Below are 19,276 nucleotides of genomic sequence, written 5' to 3' on the forward strand. Positions count from 1 at the left end.
GCCAGGATGGTCTCGATCTCCTGACCTTGTGATCTGACCACCTCAGCCTCCCAAAGTGCTGGGATTACAGGCGTGAGCCACCGTGCCCAGCCAACGATCTCTTTTTAAAGGGAATCCCAGACATTATATCATTTCATGCTTTCATACTTTCATAAGTGTCTCTAAAGATAAGACTTTAACTATGACACAAAACCATGGCACAAGACATACTGGAAAACATTTAACAATACCCTTAATATCATCAAATAGAAATCAGTATTTAAATGTCCTGTTTGGCACCTTTAAAAAAAACAAAAAACAGTTGATGTGTTTGAATAGGATCCAAACAGTGCCTACACATTGCATTTAGTTGATGTGTATCTTAAGTCTTTTAATGTTAATTCCTTTACCTGTTTTTGTTTTGTTTTCCTGCTATTTGTTTGTTGAGAAATCCAGGTGATTTGTCTATAGAATTACCCACAATAATCCACATTCTTCAATTATGTTCCTGTATCACAAGTTTCCTGAACATTTATGGATCAGAAGATTTGACTTTTTTTCTGGCAGGAATACTTCCTAGGTGGTGCTGTATATTTCTCTTGTATCAGGCCAAGAGGCACATCATATCTGGTTGTCTCACTTTCTGTGTTGTTAAGATTCATCACCAGCTTTAGGTATTGTGATGCTGATTCCTCCTATAGCCTAGACATCAGCCTAGGTTAATTATTTCATTATCCTTCTCAAACTGTGATACCTAGTCTATCATTTTTTTCCCCTGCACTTATTAGCTATAATTCTTCTATTAAGAACTTTCATACAATACCTTTTGATTTCTCTCTGAGGTATACTTCATAGAGGAAAGACAGGAAAATGCTTTATTCTTTCTTTTTATTTACCAGTTTTCAGAAAAATGAGTAGCTTCCCTAGCATCTTCTAGTAGTGATCAATGGAGTACCTTCTTTTGGAGTATCATTATGATATGATGGATTTTAACATATTTTGTAAACTTTCCTATCTTTAGCTATTAAAGCCCTTGCAGCTCTCCCTGTTTGCCCTTGATGTGACCTCACTAGTATCCATAGCTTCCTTCTTTTCAGGTACTACAAGACATTTTCTTCTGAGACCTGGCATCAACCAGTTTTCCCATGAGCCACCATTCCTGTCAGTGGCAGATGCTCATTGCTACTAGGTTGGCCATTGTATTTCGGCCTTTTTACTGAACAGAATTAGGCTACAAAAATTTTTTTAAAGAGAAAATAAATCATGAATTTATATTAATTTTTAAAATGGAAACGATTAGATTTTTTTTACTTACTTGATATTAATCTTTTAGTTTGAGAATGTTGGTTTCAAATTATTGATTTGTTAGGAATAGAAGTACCAAAGGTATAATTAAAAATGTGATTACTGAAAAGAGTTTAAGATTTTCTTGCAGTTTGGTTCTTCACAGGGCAACCCCCAGAATTGGGGCTGAGCCCAGGAAGCCATGTGGGTTCTTGGCTTTGGGCAGGAAGGAATTCAAGAATGCTCCAACAGAGTAAAGTGAAAATAAGTTTATCTTAAGAAAGTAAAGGGATGAAAGGGTGGCTACTCCACAGGCAGAGCAGCTGTGAGGGCTGCTGGTTGATTGTTTTTAAGGTTATTTCTTCATCATATGCTAAACAAGAGGTGGATTATTCATGAGTTTCTGGGAACAGGGAGGGGAATTCCTGGAACTGAGAGTTTCTCCCTCTTTCAAACCATATAGGGTAACTTCCAGAGGTTGCTTTGCCATTTGTAAACTGTCATGCTGCTGGTGGGAGTTTCCTTTAGTATGCTAATATATTATAATGAGCAATAAGGATGACCAGAGGTCACTTTAGTTGCCATCTTGGTTTTGGCGGGTTTTGGCCGGCTTCTTTACCACATCCTGTATTATCAGCAGGGTCTTTGTGACCTGTAACTTGTGAAACCAGTCCTGCCAGATTCCTGGGCTCCATTTTAACCTTAGGATATAGTCCACTAGGGATATACAGTAAAATTACAATATCTTAATGTTACTTGAAATCTTCTTCCAAGTTGATAAATAGTTCATTCCTTTCTTTCATTTTTATTTTGATATTTAGGGATTTTTAAATTTTTGATATGTTTCCAAAATCAAACCTACAAAAGAAGGAAGATATAGTGTTCTAGGGCTGTCATAAAGAAATACAACAAGCTAGGTGTCTTAAAACAGCAGAAATGTATTCTCTCACAGTTGCAGAGACTATCAGTGGGACATTAAGGTGTTGATGGGCATCTTGTCTCTGAAGGCTGGAGGGGAGAGTCCTTCCTTACCTCCTCTCAGCCTCTGGTGGTTGCTGGCCATCCTTGGAATTCCTTAGCATGCTGAAGCCTCACCCCAGTCTCTGATCCATCTTCACACAGCCTTTTCCCCTGTGTGCCTGTAGCTTTGAGGCCAAATATTTCTTTTTATTTAGATTTACCAGTTGTGTTGGGTTTAGAGTCCACCTTAATCAAATATGACCTCATCTTGATCACGTCTGCAAGAATCCTATTTCCAAATAAGGCCAATCCACAGGGTCTGGTGAACATGAAATTTTAGGGGACACTATCCAAATCAGTTCACAAGGAAACATAATTTTAAAAATAGTGATATCAGAGCTAATACATCAGATTATCAAGACCTTTTTTTTCTTTTTCAATAAATTTCTGGGTAGGCATATCACTTTTGTATTTGTGAGTCTTAAACCTGGTTTAAACTTTGGCAGCTACTGGTACTGGCTACCAGGGCAGCTACAGGCAAAACTGAAGATGCAAATACAAGACGTAGATTTATCTTGTGTTTCTCTGTCTTCCCTCATACTGCCACTTAGACTCCCCATTAGGCTTCTAGTGTTTTCTTGTTTTTTTTTTTTTTTTGTCTCACGTAATTTTCCACCCTTGCTATCTTTCCAAAGTAGTGTGCCAAGCTAAAAAACTGTCTCTTTTCTTCAAAATAGGACCACTCCCCACCCTCATCCCCAGTCCCACAGGGTTCTCACCTTATGCTGAATTGATAGGAGGGAAAATAATCTGTAAAATTAGGTGGCACCTGAGTGAAATTCATATGTAATAATACATTAGTGTGTAGCCTTCTCAACACATTTGCACTTTTGCATGTAAATCCGGAGGAAAAATGACTGATAGTGTCATTTTGGGGATTAAAATAAGCAGTTAGAGGAGCATTTTTGGCTTAAGATCTCTTGGTTAATGATAAATTTTAGTTCCATAAGAAACCACTCACTCTATTCATAAGATAGCATTTTCTAACAGTTATATTAGTATGGGTAATAGGATTTTCTTTTTTTTAATATATATATTTTTATTATACTTTAAGTTTTAGGATACATGTGCACAATGTGCAGGTTTGTTACATATGTATCCATGTGCCATGTTGGTGTGCTGCACCCATTAACTCGTCATTTAGCATTAAGTATATCTCCTAATGCTATCCCTCCCCCTCCCCCCACCCCACAACAGACCCCAGAGTGTGATGTTCCCCTTCCTGTGTCCATGTGTTCTCATTGTTCCATTCCTACACTATGAGTGAGAACATGTGGTGTTTGGTTTTTTGTCCTTGCGATAGTTTACTGAGGATGATGATTTCCAGTTTCATCCATGTCCCTACAAAGGACATGCACTCATTATTTTTTGTGGCTGCATAGTATTCCACGGTGTATATGTGCCACATTTTCTTAATCCAGTCTATGTTGTTGGACATTTGGGTTGGTTACAAGTCTTTGCTATTGTGAATAGTGCTGCAATAAACATATGTGTGCACGTGTCTTTATAGCAGCATGATATATAATCCTTTGGGTATATACCCAGTAATGAGATGGCTGGGTCAAATGGTATTTCTAGTTCTAGATCCCTGAGGAATCGCCACACTGACTTCCACAATGGTTGAACTAGTTTACAGTCCCACCAACAGTGTAAAAGTGTTCCTGTTTCTCCACATCCTCTCCAGCACCTGTTGTTTCCTGACTTTTTAATGATGGACATTCTAACTGGTGTGAGATGGTATCTCATTGTGGTTTTGATTTGCATTTCTCTGATGGCCAGTGATGATAAGCATTTTTGTTTTTTTTTATTTTTGTTTTTATTTTTTATTTATTTGTTTATTTATTTTTATTATACTTTAGGTTTTAGGGTACATGTGCACAATATGCAGGTTTGTTACATATGTATCCATGTGCCATGTTGATTTCCTGCACCCATTAACTCGTCATTTAGCATTAGGTATATCTCCTAATGCTGTCCCTCCCCCCTCCCCCAACACCACAACAGTCCCCGGAGTGTGATGTCCCCTTCCTGTGTCCATGAGTTCTCACTGTTCAATTCCCACCTATGAGTGAGAACATGCGGTGTTTGGTTTTTTGTCCTTGTGATAGTTTACTGAGAATGATGTTTTCCAGTTTCATCCATGTCCCTACAAAGGACGTGAACTCAATGATGAGCATTTTTGCATGTGTTTTTTGGCTGCATAAATGTCTTCTTTTGAGAAGTGTCTGTTCATGTCTTTCGCCCACTTTTTGATGGGGTTGTTTGTTTTTTTTCTTGTAAATTTGTTTGAGTTCATTGTAGATTCTGGATATTAGCCCTTTGTCAGATGAGTAGGTTGCAAAAATTTTCTCCCATTCTGTAGGTTGCCTGTTCACTCTGATGATAGTTTCTTTTGCTGTGCAGACTCTTTGGTTAATAATTAGATCCCATTCATCAATTTTGGCTTTTGTTGCCATTGCTTTTGGTGTTTAAGACATGAAGTCCTTGCCCATGCCTATGTCCTGAATGGTAATGCCTAGGTTTTCTTCTAGGGTTTTTATGGTTTTAGGTCTAACATTTAAGTCTTTAATCCATCTTGAATTAATTTTTGTATAAGGTGTAAGGAAGGGATCCAGTTTCAGCTTTCTACATATGGCTAGCCAGTTTTCCCAGCACCATTTATTAAATAGGGAATCCTTTCTCCATTGCTTGTTTTTGTCAGGTTTTCAAAGATCAGATAGTTGTAGATATGTGGCATTATTTGTGAGGGCTCTGTTCTGTTCCATTGATCTATACTTCTGTTTTGGTACCAGTACCATGCTGTTTTGGTTACTGTAGCCTTGTAGTATAGTTTGAAGTCAGGTAGCGTGATGCCTCTAGGTTTGTTCTTTTGGGTTAGGATTGACTTGGCGATGTGGGCTCTTTTTTGGTTCCATATGAACTTTAAAGTAGTTTTTTCCAATTCTGTGAAGAAAGTCATTGGTAGCTTGATGGGGATGGCATTGAATCTATAAATTACCTTGGGCAGTATGGCCATTTTCACGATATTGATTCTTCCAACCCATGAGCATGGAATGTTCTTCCATTTATTTGTATCCTCTTTTATTTCACTGAGCAGTGGTTTGTAGTTCTCCTTGAAGAGGTCCTTCACATCCCTTGTAGGTTGGATTCCTAGGTATTTTATTCTCTTTGAAGTAATTGTGAATGGGAGTTCACTCATGATTTGGCTCTCTGTTTGTCTGTTATTGGTGTATAAGAATGCTTGTGATTTTTGTGCATTGATTTTGTAACCTGAGACTTTACTGAAGTTGCTAATCAGCTTAAGGAGATTTTGGGCTGAGACAATGGGGTTTTCTAGATATACAATCATGTCATCTGCAAACAGGGACAATTTGACTTCCTCTTTTCCTATTTGAATACCCTTTATTTCCTTCTCCTGCCTAATTGCCCTGGCCAGAACTTCCAACCCTATGTTGACTAGGAGTGGTGAGAGAGGGCATCCCTGTCTTGTGCCAGTTTTCAAAGGGAATGCTTCCGGTTTTTGCCCATTCAGTAAGATATAGGCTGTGGGTTTGTTATAGATAGCTCTCATTATTTTGAGATACGTCCCATCAATACCTAATTTATTGAGAGTTTTTAGCATGAAGCGTTGTTGAATTTTGTCAAAGGCCTTTTCTGCATCTATTGAGATAATCATGTGGTTTTTGTCTTTGGTTCTGTTTATATGCTGGATTACATTTATTGATTTGCATATGTTGAACCAGCTTTGCATCCCAGGGATGAAGCCCACTTGATCATGGTGGGTAAGCTTTTTGATGTGCTGCTGGATTCGGTTTGCTAGTATTTTATTGAGGATTTTTGCATCAATGTTGATCAAGGATATTGGTCTAAAATTCTCTTTTTTGGTTGTGTCTCTGCCAGGCTTTGGTATCAGGATGATGCTGGCCTCATAAAATGAGTTAGGGAGGATTCCCTCTTTTTCTATTGATTGGAATAGTTTCAGAAGGAATGATACCAGTTCTTCCTTGTACCTCTGGTAGAATTCGGCTATGAATCCATCAGGTCCTGGACTCTTTTTGGTTGGTAAGCTATTGATTATTGCCACAATTTCAGAGCCTGTTATTGGTCTATTCAGAGATTCAGCTTCTTCCTGGTTTAGTCTTGGGAGGGTGTATGTGTCGAGGAATTTATCCATTTCTTCTAGATTTTCTAGTTTACTTGCGTAGAGATGTTTGTAGTATTCTCTGATGGTAGTTTGTATTTCTGTGGAATCGGTGGTGATATCCCCTTTATCATTTTTTATTGCATCTATTTGATTCTTCTCTCTTTTCTTCTTTATTAGTCTTGTTAGCGGTCTATCAATTTTGTTGATCTTTTCAAAAAGCCAGCTCCTGGATTCATTAATTTTTTGAAGGGTTTTTTGTGTCTCTATTTCCTTCAGTTCTGCTCTCATTTTAGTTATTTCTTGCCTTCTGCTAGCTTTTGAATGTGTTTGCTCTTGCTTTTCTAGTTCTTTTAATTTTGATGTTAGGGTGTCAATTTTGGATCTTTCCTGCTTTCTCTTGTGGGCATTTAGTGCTATAAATTTCTCTGTACACACTGCTTTGAATGTGTCCCAGATATTCTGGTATGTTGTGTCTTTGTTCTTGTTGGTTTCAAAGAACATCTTTATTTCTGCCTTCATTTCATTATGTACCCAGTAGTCATTCAGGATTAGGTTGTTCAGTTTCCATGTAGTTGAGCGGTTTTGAGTGAATTTCTTAATCCTGAGTTCTAGTTTGATTGCACTGTGGTCTGAAATACAGTTTGTTATAATTTCTGTTCTTTTACATTTGCTGAGGAGAGCTTTACTTCCGAGTATGTGGTCAATTTTGGAATAGGTGTGGTGTGGTGCAGAAAAAAATGTATATTCTGTTGATTTAGGGTGGAGAGTTCTGTAGATGTCTATTAGGTCCACTTGGTGCAGAGCTAAGTTCAATTCCTGGGTATCCTTGTTAACTTCCTGTCTCGTTGATCTGTCTAATGTTGACAGTGGGGTGTTAAAGTCTCCCATTATTATTGTGTGGGAGTCTAAGTCTCTTTGTAGGTCACTCAGGACTTGCTTTATGAATCTGCGTGCTCCTGTGTTGGGTGCATATATATTTAGGATAGTTAGCTCTTCTTGTTGAACTGATTCCTTTACCATTATGTAATGGCCTTCTTTGTCTCTTTTGATCTTTGTTGGTTTAAAGTCTGTTTTTTCAGAGACTAGGATGGCAACCCCTGCTTTTTTTGTTTTCCATTTGCTTGGTAGATCTTCCTCCATCCTTTTATTTTGAGCCTATGTGTGTCTCTGCATGTGAGATGGGTTTCCTGAATACAGCACACTGATGGGTCTTGACTCTTTATCCAGTTTTCCAGTCTGTGTCTTTTAATTGGAGCATTTAGTCCATTTACATTTAAAGTTAATATTGTTATGTGTGAATTTGATCCTGTCATTATGATGTTAGCTGGTTATTTTGCTCATTGGTTGATGCAGTTTCTTCCTAGCCTCGATGGTCTTTATAATTTGGCATGATTTTGCAGTGGCTGGTACCGATTGTTCCTTTCCATGTTTAGTGCTTCCTTCAGGAGCTCTTTTAGGGCAGGCCTGGTGGTGACAAAATCTCTCAGCATTTGCTTGTCTGTAAAGTATTTTATTTCTCCTTCAGTTTTGAAGCTTAGTTTGGCTGGACATGAAATTCTGGGTTGAGAATTCTTTTCTTTAAGAATGTTGAATATTGGCTCCTACTGTCTTCTGGCTCGTAGAGTTCCTGCCGAGAGATCAGCTGTTAGTCTGATGGTCTTCCCTTTGTGGGTAACCCAACCTTTCTCTCTGGCTGCTCTTAACATTTTTTCCTTCATTTCAACTTTGGTGAATCTGACAATTATGTGTCTTGGAGTTGCTCTTCTCGAGGAGTATCTTTGTGGCGTTCTCTGTATTTCCTGAATCTGAATGTTGGCCTGCCTTGCTAGATTGGGGAAGTTCTCCTGGATAATATCCTGCAGAGTGTTTTCCAACTTGGTTCCATTCTCCCCGTCACTTTCAGGTACACCAATCAAACGTAGACTTGGTCTTTTCACATAGTCCCATATTTCTTGGAGGCTTTCTTCGTTTCTTTTTTTCTTTTTTCTCTAGACTTCCCTGCTTGCTACATTTCATTCATTTCATCTTCCATCACTGATGCCCTTTCTTCCAGTTGATCACATCGGCTCCTGTGGCTTCTGCATTCTTCACATAGTTCTCGAGCCTTGGCTTTCAGCTCCATCAGCTCCTTTAAGCACTTCTCTGTATTGGTTATTCTAGTTATACATTCGTCTAATTCTTTTTCAAAGTTTTTAACTTCTTTGCCTTTTCTTGAATTTCCTCCTGTAGCTCAGAGTAGTTTGATCGTCTAAAGCCTTCTTCTCTCAGCTCGTCAAAGTCATTCTCCATCCAGCTTTGTTCCGTTGCTGGTGAGGAACTGCATTCCTTTGGAGGAGGAGAGGCGCTCTGCTGTTGAGGGTTTCCAGTTTTTCTGCTCTGTTTTTTCCCCATCTTCGTGGTTTTATCTACTTTTGGTCTTTGATGTTGGTGATGTACAGATGGGTTTTTGGTGTGGATGTCCTTTCTGTTTGTTAGTTTTCCTTCTAGCAGACAGGACCCTCAGCTGCAGGTCTGTTGGAGTTTGCTAGAGACCCACTCCAGACCCTGTTTGCCTGGGTGTCAGCAGTGGTGGCTGCAGAGCAGCGGATTTTTGTGAACCATGAATGCTGCTGCCTGATCTTTCCTCTGGAAGTTTTGTCTCAGAGGAGTACCTGGCCGTGTGAGGTGTCAGTCTGCCCCTGCTAGGGGGTGCCTCCCAGTTAGGCTGCTTGGGGGTCAGGGACCCACTTGAGGAGGCAGGCTGCCCATTCTCAGATCTCTAGCTGCGTGCTGGGAGAACCCTTCGAAGCTGTCAGACAGGGACATTTAAGTCTGCAGAGGTTACTGTTGTCTTTTTGTTTGTCTGTGCCCTGCCCCCAGAAGTGGAGCCTGCAGAGGCAGGCAGGCCTCCTTGAGCTGTGGTGGGCTCCACCCAATTCGAGCTTCCTGGCTGTTTTGTTTACCTAATCAAGCCTGGGCAGTGGTGGGCACCCCTCCCCCAGCCTCGCTGCCGCCTTGCAGTTTGATCTCAGACTGCTGTGCCAGCAATCAGGGAGACTCCGTGGGCATAGGACCCTCCGTGCCAGATGCGGGATACAATCTCCTGGTGTGCCGTTTTTTAAGCCCGTTGGAAAAGCGCAGTATTAGGGTGGGAGTGACCCGATTTTCCAGGTGCTGTCTGTCACCCCTTTCTTTGACTAGGAAAGGGAACTCCCTGACCCCTTGCACTTCCCGAGTGAGGCAATGCCTCGCCCTGCTTCGGCTCGGGCACAGTGCGCTGCACCCACTGTCCTGCGCCCACTGTCTGGCACTCCCTAGTGAGATGAACCCAGTACCTCAGATGGAAATGCGGAAATCACCCGTCTTCTGTGTCGCTCACACTGGGAGCTGTAGACCGGACTAGTATGGGTAATAGGATTTTCTAAGTTGAAGTATGCTGAGTCATATTATTTTTTAAATGCTGAAACTATTGTTGAAGCTATTTTGCATTCAGTTATTTCAATTAAGACAAGTTTATGTGAAAATACGTAGTTTTTTCACAACTTTAGGATTTATCAATGGTCAGAAACCTGTGAAATTCATTGTCTTAATAGCTATTAGTTGCTTAATTGCTTTGTTTTTCAAAAACAGTGTATTTACTTAGAAGAGGCATCATCATTATGTACCTTTTGTTGTTTTAACTGAGCATATCCTTATTTCAGGGACTGTATTATTCCTATTTCAAGACTATTGTGGAAGCACCCTCATTTTTGAATGGAGTATGGATGATCATGAATGATAAACTGACTGAATACCCCCTTGTTATTAATACATTAAAAAGGTTCAATCTTTACCCTGAGATAAGGTACTTTTTCCAGTTGTGATTTTTCACTTTCGTAAAACTTTTTTGTATTAAATGCTGATTCTAAATCTGAGATGTAATTCAATATATTAAATTGTATTTAATTTTTTAAAAGAAAATATGTATCTTGGGGAGGAATATGTAAAAAAGATCATTACTGATTTTGAGGAGGGGGCTTTAATTCTGTGGGGAACTGCTGTTGTGATTGCGTTGTTTAAAAAATACAAAAACTAGATTTGGTGTGCTTACAGGGATTATACTAAGGGAGCTCTGTTACTTTTATATGTCATTAGTAAAATGTTTTCTTCCTTATCCTCATTTAATTGAGTGCACTTTCTTGAGTGGGGGTGGAGGGAAGGTGAGCCCAATCCAGCAAGTGGAGATTACATTTGGCCTCTCCTTTATCCTCCTTGCAAAACTATAAATTTGTTGATGTGGGACTCTTTAGTTCAATAGAATATACACTTTAATGATTTTGTCAGAAGGCCTTCCAGATAGATATTCAAGTATTCACCAGCAGTGTTTTTGAAACTGTTTATTTACCTGCATCTTTGTTAATTGGATAGACAAAGAAATTGAAGTCACATGATGTATTTCATTCATTGATTATATATATATATTTCAGTGTTCTTTATATATGTATATATAACATACATATACATATAATGCATTTTTACTTTTAAAATTAATTGCCAATTCATGCCTTTTATCTATATTTCTATTAAAATTTTATAAGAGCTCATCTATTATATACTGGATATTAATATAATGCTATATAATAAAACATTTTCCCTTTAGCCCTTTAGCTTTGTGTATGATGTCTGTGTATTTTTTTCTGTACAGAAATATATCTATGAATCTTTTTGTCTTTTATACATACATGTAAAAAACCATTTTTATACTTATAATTTTTTTTAAATTTACATTTTTAATTTATCTGGAATTGGTTTTGATGCATAGTGTGGGGTAGGAATCTAACCTTGAATTTTTCTTTGAAAATGGTATTGTGTGTAACCTAACACTGATGAGGTGTCCATCCTCTCTCCACTGATTTGAAGTAAGCTTTCTTCTTTATGTGCAAAATTATTATACATACATGCTTGCGTGTGTTTCTGGATTTTGTGCTCAGTATTGCCTTAGGTTGAGGTCATGGGAAGTGGACTTTGAGATGGAGATTTGCATACAGGAAGTAGTTGAGGGAGTGTCCTTAGGGTCAACACTTGAAGGGGGATGAATGAAGCAGAATGAGGCAGGAGGAAGAGGAGAGCTTTGATGCAGTCACTGTGAAGGCCTCATCCAGTCCCTGGGCAGCTCTGGATCTGGGATGGCCTTGCAGAGTTGTCCTACCTTGACATAAGGGCCCCTGGTATCTTTCCCTATTGACTAGTCGGTCATTGGATGCAGATTGCCCTTGGGTAGGGGGTGTCACTTGGAGTAAATTTACTTTCTTCCCAGGGAGGGACACAGCTTCTAGCTCTCAGGCACCAGTCTTCCAACCAGCTGGAGGAATGAGTGCCTCAGCCCGGAAGAGGGAATCTGGGGTGGCTTACCACCACCTGTACTATGGCTACATTGATCTGTCTAGCCATTCTTGTGCCAGTATCACACTATTTTAATTATTAAAGGTGATAAGACTTAATATCTGTTATAACATTCCCTTTAGTTTTCTTGTTAGTTTTCTAGTTACATTTTAGGCACTTGGAATTTTGATTAGAATTATTTTATGTTTATGAATTAATTTGAGGGAGAATTCATATCTTGAATAATTTGGTCTATTCCAGTAGACCCAGTATCTTTTACTTGAGCAAATCCTCTTTTGTATTTCTTAGTAGAGCTGTATAGTTTTTGAAAAACTAAACTTAGCACTGTTTTTTGGCCCATATTTTGTCCTTACCCATGGATGAACAATTGAAAACTGACCAGTGAAGAATCTGCCTGGGAGATTCTGAGCCTTGTTTTACTAGATTTAATGGGAGCCAAGTGGATGATATAGAAAGGGAAAATATGGCAATTGTCACAATATCTCAAAAGTATTCTAGTAATGAAAATTGTTTAGTATATTTTCTTAAGATGCCACTATATTTTTTAAAATAGGTAATTTTGGCCAGCTGGTACCGGATTTATACAAAAATAATGGACTTGATTGGTATTCAAACCAAGATATGTTGGACGGTTACCAGAGGAGAAGGACTCAGCCCTATTGAAAGCTGTGAAGGTAAGTTTCTTTCTGTAATATTGTCCAGTTATCTGTTGTAATGTAATAAATTTATCCAACATAATAAACTTACACTGTAAACTTAGTGGTGTAAGCAACATGCATTTTAATATGCATATGGATTCTACAAGTCCAGAATTTGGGCAGGCTTTAGCGGGGCTGGTTTATCTCCATGATTTCAGGGACCTCTGCTGCTAAGACTCAATGTCTGGGAAGGCTGGAGTTAGCTGAGAGGCTGCATTGCTCACATTTTGGCTCCTGGGCATGGAGGACTGTGAGGCTGAACTCAACTGGAACTGTCAGCTGGGACACCTACATGTGGCCTTTCTGGTTGACTTGGGCTTTTTGATAGCAAAGTACGTCAGAGTAGTAGTAAGGCTTTTCCTATGGCAGCTGAAGGCTCCAAGCTGGACACTGTATGACCTCTTATGACCTAGCCTCAGAAGTCACATAGTGTTGCTTCTGCCGTACTCTGTTGTGAAAGAGTCACAAGCCCAGTGAAACTAAAAAATGGGGGCTGTAGACCCCATACCTCCAGAGGAGACATTTCCGTGAATCTGCAGCTCTGTTTTAAAACCATCATTGCAAATTACCCTGATCTCATCTATGTTCTGCAGTAGTGTTGGGTTTTCATGTGGGAACCAAGGCAACTATTTAATGTATCTGGCAACCATTTTCAAAATGAACACAATTTAATATAAATTGCTAGACACATAAGGTAATTTGGGTTAATGTGATTAGAACATATGTTTTGTTTATTTTTAAAGGATTAGGAGATCCTGCTTGCTTTTATGTTGCTGTAATTTTTATTTTAAATGGACTAATGATGGCATTATTCTTCATATATAGCACATATTTAAGGTAAGAATATTTTAATATGTGTTTATAAGATACACTAAAATAAAATAGTTGATTAGTTAATAGTTAATCATTGATTAACTTATAGTTCAGTTTTATGAAAATATCCTAAAATATCTTATTATCATAAAATCATTCATTATTTGCATGATTTCCCCACTGCCATGGCCCATCACACATTAGAGATGTAAATAGAATTGAGAGTACTTGATAAATTTAATTACTATTTTTTTTGAGACAGGGTCTCACTCTGTCACCCAGGCTGGAGTGCAGTAGTGTGATCTCTGCTCACTGCAACCTCCGCCTCCTGGGTTCAAGCGATCCTCCCATTTCAGCCTCCTGAGTAGCTGGGACTATAGATGCATGCCACCAAACTCAGCTAATTTTTTGTAGAGACAGGGTTTTGCTATGTTGCCCAGACTAGTCTCAACTTCCTGAGCTTGAGTGATCTGCCCATCTCAGCCTCCCAAAGTACTGGGATTACAGGCATGAGCCACAGTGCCTGGCATAAATTTTAAATATTCATAGGCATTTGAACATAAACAATATATATTCCATATATTGTTATGGTATATCTAATATATTGTTATGGAACAATATAATCCATTTGCTGTATGTACATGTGTATGTGTGTGTGCTATGTGTGAAGTCTTACTTCTTACTGTAGTTTTGGTGTAAAAAAAAGTCTGTAGAATACTGCTTAAGGTAGCATGAGGGAGCAGCTTTTACCTTAGAGCATTTGGGTCTTTCCAGATGGCTGTCTCTGGTTCTTCTTCCAATGTCAATGGCTGTAGATTGTTTCAGCTCCATCCAGTATATATTGTTTACATAAAATATAAGGGAAAAGACCACTCGTTATCCAATGATATTAATAGCTCTTTACTAATGTTAAAATAGAAGTATCTTCTATGTAATATTTAGAAGTGTCTTCTATGCAATATTTAATATCTGACCTGATTTACTTTACAGTTGAGCAGCATTCCTAAAACTAAAAGACTAATTTTTTAAGGCTTTTTATGTTTACTTTTCTTCTTTCTTGTTTGTTTTGCCAATTTATTATACTGTATATATGTTTGAAGTATTTTGCCTTGAGATTATCTTTAGAATTTTCTTCCTTGCTGCTTATTGATTCTTTTTTTTTTTTTTTTAAAATGTTTTCTTCCAATGTAATATTCTGTGCAGTGCAGAAGGTGTTTTCTTTTGCCTTTTGGTAACTAGCCTAACAGATTTTATGGTTTATTGAAACAATTCCTATGCCATTATTATTAAGTTTTGGTTTGCTTAGGAAAAAACTGAGATTAAAACAATTTTTTAAATTAAAGTTATTACATCCATATATCTTTCTGTATGTGCTTTTAGAGTCCTTGTGACATTGATTTATAAGGCTTTGACTCCTGGGTCTAAAAAGGACACCAAGTCCTGATAAATCTTTTTTTTTTTTTTTTTTTTTTTTATTATACTTTAGGGTTTTAGGGTACATGTGCACAATGTGCAGGTTTGTTACATATGTATCCATGTGCCATGTTGATTTCCTGCACCCATTAACTCGTCATTTAGCATTAGGTGTATCTCCTAATGCTGTCCCTCCCCCCTCCCCCCACCCCACAACAGTCCCCGGAGCATGATGTTCCCCTTCCTGTGTCCATGAGTTCTCCTTGTTCAATTCCCACCTATGAGTGAGAACATGCGGTGTTTGGCTTTTTTGTCCTTGCGATAGTTTACTGAGAATGATGTTTTCCAGTTCCATCCATGTCCCTACAAAGGACACGAACTCATTATTTTTTATGGCTGCATAGTATTCCATGGTGTATATGTGCCACATTTTCTTAATCCAGTCTATCGTTGTTGGACATTTGGGTTGGTTCCAAGTCTTTGCTATTGTGAATAGTGCCGCAATAAACATACGTGTGCATGTGTCTTTATAGCAGCATGATTTATAGTCCTTTGGGTATATACCCAGTAATGGGATGGCTGGGTCAAATGGTATTTCTAGTTCTAGATCCCTGAGGAATCGCCACACTGACTTCCACAATGGTTGAACTAGTTTACAGTCCCACCAACAGTGTAAAAGTGTTCCTATTTCTCCACATCCTCTCCAGCACCTGTTGTTTCCTGATTTTTTAATGATGGCCATTCTAACTGGTGTGAGATGGTATCTCACTGTGGTTTTGATTTGCATTTCTCTGATGGCCAGTGATGAGGAGCATTTCTTCATGTGTTTTTTGGCTGCATAAATGTCTTCTTTTGAGAAGTGTCTGTTCATGTCCTCTGCCCACTTTTTGATGGGGTTGTTTGTTTTTTTCTTGTAAATTTGTTTGAGTTCATTGTAGATTCTGGATATTAGCCCTTTGTCAGATGAGTAGGTTGCAAAAATTTTCTCCCATTGTGTAGGTTGCCTGTTCACTCTGATGATAGTTTCTTTTGCTGTGCAGAAGCTCTTTAGTTTAATGAGATCCCATTTGTCGATTTTGGCTTTTGTTGCCATTGCTTTTGGTGTTTTAGACATGAAGTCCTTGCCCACGCCTATGTCCTGAATGGTATTGCCTAGGTTTTCTTGTAGGATTTTAATGGTTTTAGGTCTAACATATAAGTCTTTAATCCATCTTGAATTAATTTTTGTATAAGGTGTAAGGAAGGGATCCAGTTTCAGCTTTCTACATATGGCTAGCCAGTTTTCCCAGCACCATTTATTAAATAGGGAATCCTTTCCCCATTTCTTGTTTTTGTCAGGTTTGTCAAAGATCAGATAGTTGTAGCTATGCGGCATCATTTCTGAGGGCTCTGTTCTGTTCCATTGATCTATGTCTCTGTTGTGGTACCAGTACCATGCTGTTTTGGTTATTGTAGCCTTCTAGTATAGTTTAAAGTCAGGTAGCGTGATGCCTCCAGCTTTGTTCTTTTGGCTTAGGATTGACTTGGCGATGCGGGCTCTTTTTTGGTTCCATATGAACTTTAAAGTAGTTTTTTCCAATTCTGTGAAGAAAGTCATTGGTAGCTTGATGGGGATGGCATTGAATCTATAAATTACCTTGGGCAGTATGGCCATTTTCACCATATTGATTCTTCCAACCCATGAGCATGGAATGTTCTTCCATTTGTTTGTATCCTCTTTTATTTCATTGAGCAGTGGTTTGTAGTTCTCCTTGAAGAGGTCCTTCACATCCCTTGTAAGTTGGATTCCTAGGTATTTTATTCTCTTTGAAGCAATTGTGAATGGGAGTTCACTCATGATTTGGCTCTCTGTTTGTCTGTTATTGGTGTACAAGAATGCTTGTGATTTTTGTACATTAATTTTGTATCCTGAAACTTTGCTGAAGTTGCTAATCAGCTTAAGGAGATTTTGGGCTGAGACAATGGGGTTTTCTAGATATACAATCATGTCATCTGCAAACAGGGACAATTTGACTTCCTCTTTTCCTAATTGAATACCCTTTATTTCCTTCTCCTGCCTGATTGCTCTGGCCAGAACTTCCAGCACTATGTTGAATAGGAGTGGTGAGAGAGGGCATCCCTGTCTTGTGCCAGTTTTCAGAGGGAATGCTTCCAGTTTTTGCCCATTCAGTATGATATTGGCTGTGGGTTTGTTGTAGATAGCTCTTATTATTTTGAGATACGTCCCATCAATACCTAATTTATTGAGAGTTTTTAGCATGAAGGGTTGTTGAATTTTGTCAAAGGCCTTTTCTGCATCTATTGAGATAATCATGTGGTTTTTGTCTTTGGTTCTGTTTATATGCTGGATTACATTTATTGATTTGCGTATGTTGAACCAGCCTTGCATCCCAGGGATGAAACCCACTTGATCATGGTGGATAAGCTTTTTGATGTGCTGCTGGATTCGGTTTGCCAGTATTTTATTGAGGATTTTTGCATCAATGTTCATCAAGGATATTGGTCTGAAATTCTCTTTTTTGGTTATGTCTCTGCCAGGTTTTGGTATCAGGACAATGCTGGCTTCGTAAAATGTGTTAGGGAGGATTCCCTCTTTTTCTATCGATTGGAATAGTTTCAGAAGGAATGGTACCAGTTCCTCCTTGTACCTCTGGTAGAATTCGGCTGTGAATCCATCAGGTCCTGGACTCTTTTTGGTTGGTAAGCTATTGATTATTGCCACAATTTCAGAACCTGTTATTGGTCTATTCAGAGATTCAACTTCTTCCTGGTTTAGTCTTGGGAGGGTGTATTTGTCGAGGAATTTATCCATTTCTTCTAGATTTTCTAGTTTATTTGCATAGAGGTGTTTGTAGTATTCTCTGATGGTAGATTGTATTTCTGTGGGATCTGTGGTGATATCCCCTTTTTCGTTTTTTATTGCATCTATTTGATTCTTCTCTCTTTTCTTCTTTATTAGTCTTGCTAGCGGTCCATCAATTTTGTTGATCTTTTCAAAAAACCAGCTCCTGGATTCATTAATTTTTTGAAGGGTTTTTTGTGTCTCTATTTCCTTCAGTTCTGCTCTGATTTTAGTTATTTCTAGCCTTCTGCTAGCTTTTGAATGTGTTTGCTCTTGCTTTTCTAGTTCTTTTAATTGTGATGTTAGGGTGTCAATTTTGGATCTTTCCTGCTTTCTCTTGTGGGCATTTAGTGCTATAAATTTCCCTCTACACACTGCTTTGAACGTGTCCCAGAGATTCTGGTATGTTGTGTCTTTGTTGTCGTTGGTTTCAAAGAACATCTTTATTTCTGCCTTCATTTCATTATGTACCCAATAGTCATTCAGGAGCAGGTTGTTCAGTTTCCATGTAGTTGAGCGGTTTTGACTGAGTTTCTTAATCCTGAGTTCTAGTTTGATTGCACTGTGGTCTGAGAGACAGTTTGTTATAATCTCTGTTCTTTTACATTTGCTGAGAAGAGCTTTACTTCCAACTATGTGGTCAATTTTGGAATAGGTGTGGTGTGGTGCTGAAAAAAATGTATATTCTGTTGATTTGGGGTGGAGAGTTCTGTAGATGTCTATTAGGTCCATTTTATGTAGAGCTGAGTTCAATTCCTGGATATCCTTGTTAACTTTCTGTCTCGTTGATCTGTCTAATGCTGACAGTGGGGTGTTAACATCTCCCATTATTATTGTGTGGGAGTTTAAGTCCCTTTGTAGGTCACTGAGGACTTGCTTTATGAATCTGGGTGCTCCTGTGTTGGGTGCATATATATTTAGGATAGTTAGCTCTTCTTGTTGAATTGATCCCTTTACCATTATGTAATGGCCTTCTTTGTCTCTTTTGATCTTTGTTGGTTTAAAGTCTATTTTATCAGAGACTAGGATTGCAACCCCTGCCTTTTTTTGTTTTCCAGTTGCTTGATAGATCTTCCTCCATCCCTTTATTTTGAGTCTATGTGTGTCTCTGCACGTGAGATGGGTTTCCTGAATACAGCACACTGATGGGTCCTGACTCCTTATCCAGTTTGCCAGTCTGTGTCTTTTGATTGGAGCATTTAGCCCATTTACATTTAACGTGAATATTGTTATGTGTGAATCTGATCCTGTCATTATGATGTTAGTTGGTTATTTTGCTCGTTAGTTGCTATAGTTTCTTCCTAGCCTTGATGGTCTTTACAATTTGGCATGTTTTTGCAGGGGCTGGTACCGGTTGTTCCTTTCCATGTTTAGTGCTTCCTTCAGGAGCTCTTTTAGGGCAGGCCTGGTGGTGACAAAATCACTCAGCGTTTGCTTTTCTGTAAAGTATTTTATTTCTCCTTCACTTATGAAGCTTAGTTTGGCGGGATAGGAAATTCTGGGTTGAAAATTCTTTTCTTTAAGAATGTTGAATATCGGCCCCCACTCTCTTCTGGCTTGTAGAGTTTCTGCTGAGAGATCAGCTGTTAGTCTGATGGGCTTCCCTTTGTGGGTAACCCGACCTTTCTCTCTGGCTGCCCTTAACATTTTTTCCTTCATTTCAACTTTGGTGAATCTGACAATTATGTGTCTTGGAGTTGCCCTTCTCGAGGAGTATCTTTG

At 38.6% G+C, this 19,276-nt stretch overlaps 1 protein-coding gene across 1 annotated transcript in view; it reads left to right on the forward strand.

The window, feature by feature from the left end:
- Positions 1–19,276, forward strand: part of LOC129490057 (probable C-mannosyltransferase DPY19L2) — a 230,886-nt gene that overhangs the window by 92,464 nt on the left and 119,146 nt on the right. The window contains exons 5-6 of the mRNA XM_063609696.1: positions 12,342–12,462; positions 13,230–13,323. Of these exons, the coding sequence (XP_063465766.1) occupies positions 12,342–12,462; positions 13,230–13,323 (215 nt within the window). The remainder of the gene's footprint in view (positions 1–12,341; positions 12,463–13,229; positions 13,324–19,276) is intronic.

This window comes from Symphalangus syndactylus, chromosome 9, assembly GCF_028878055.3.
Source record: "Symphalangus syndactylus isolate Jambi chromosome 9, NHGRI_mSymSyn1-v2.1_pri, whole genome shotgun sequence".
NCBI lineage: Eukaryota > Metazoa > Chordata > Mammalia > Primates > Hylobatidae > Symphalangus > Symphalangus syndactylus.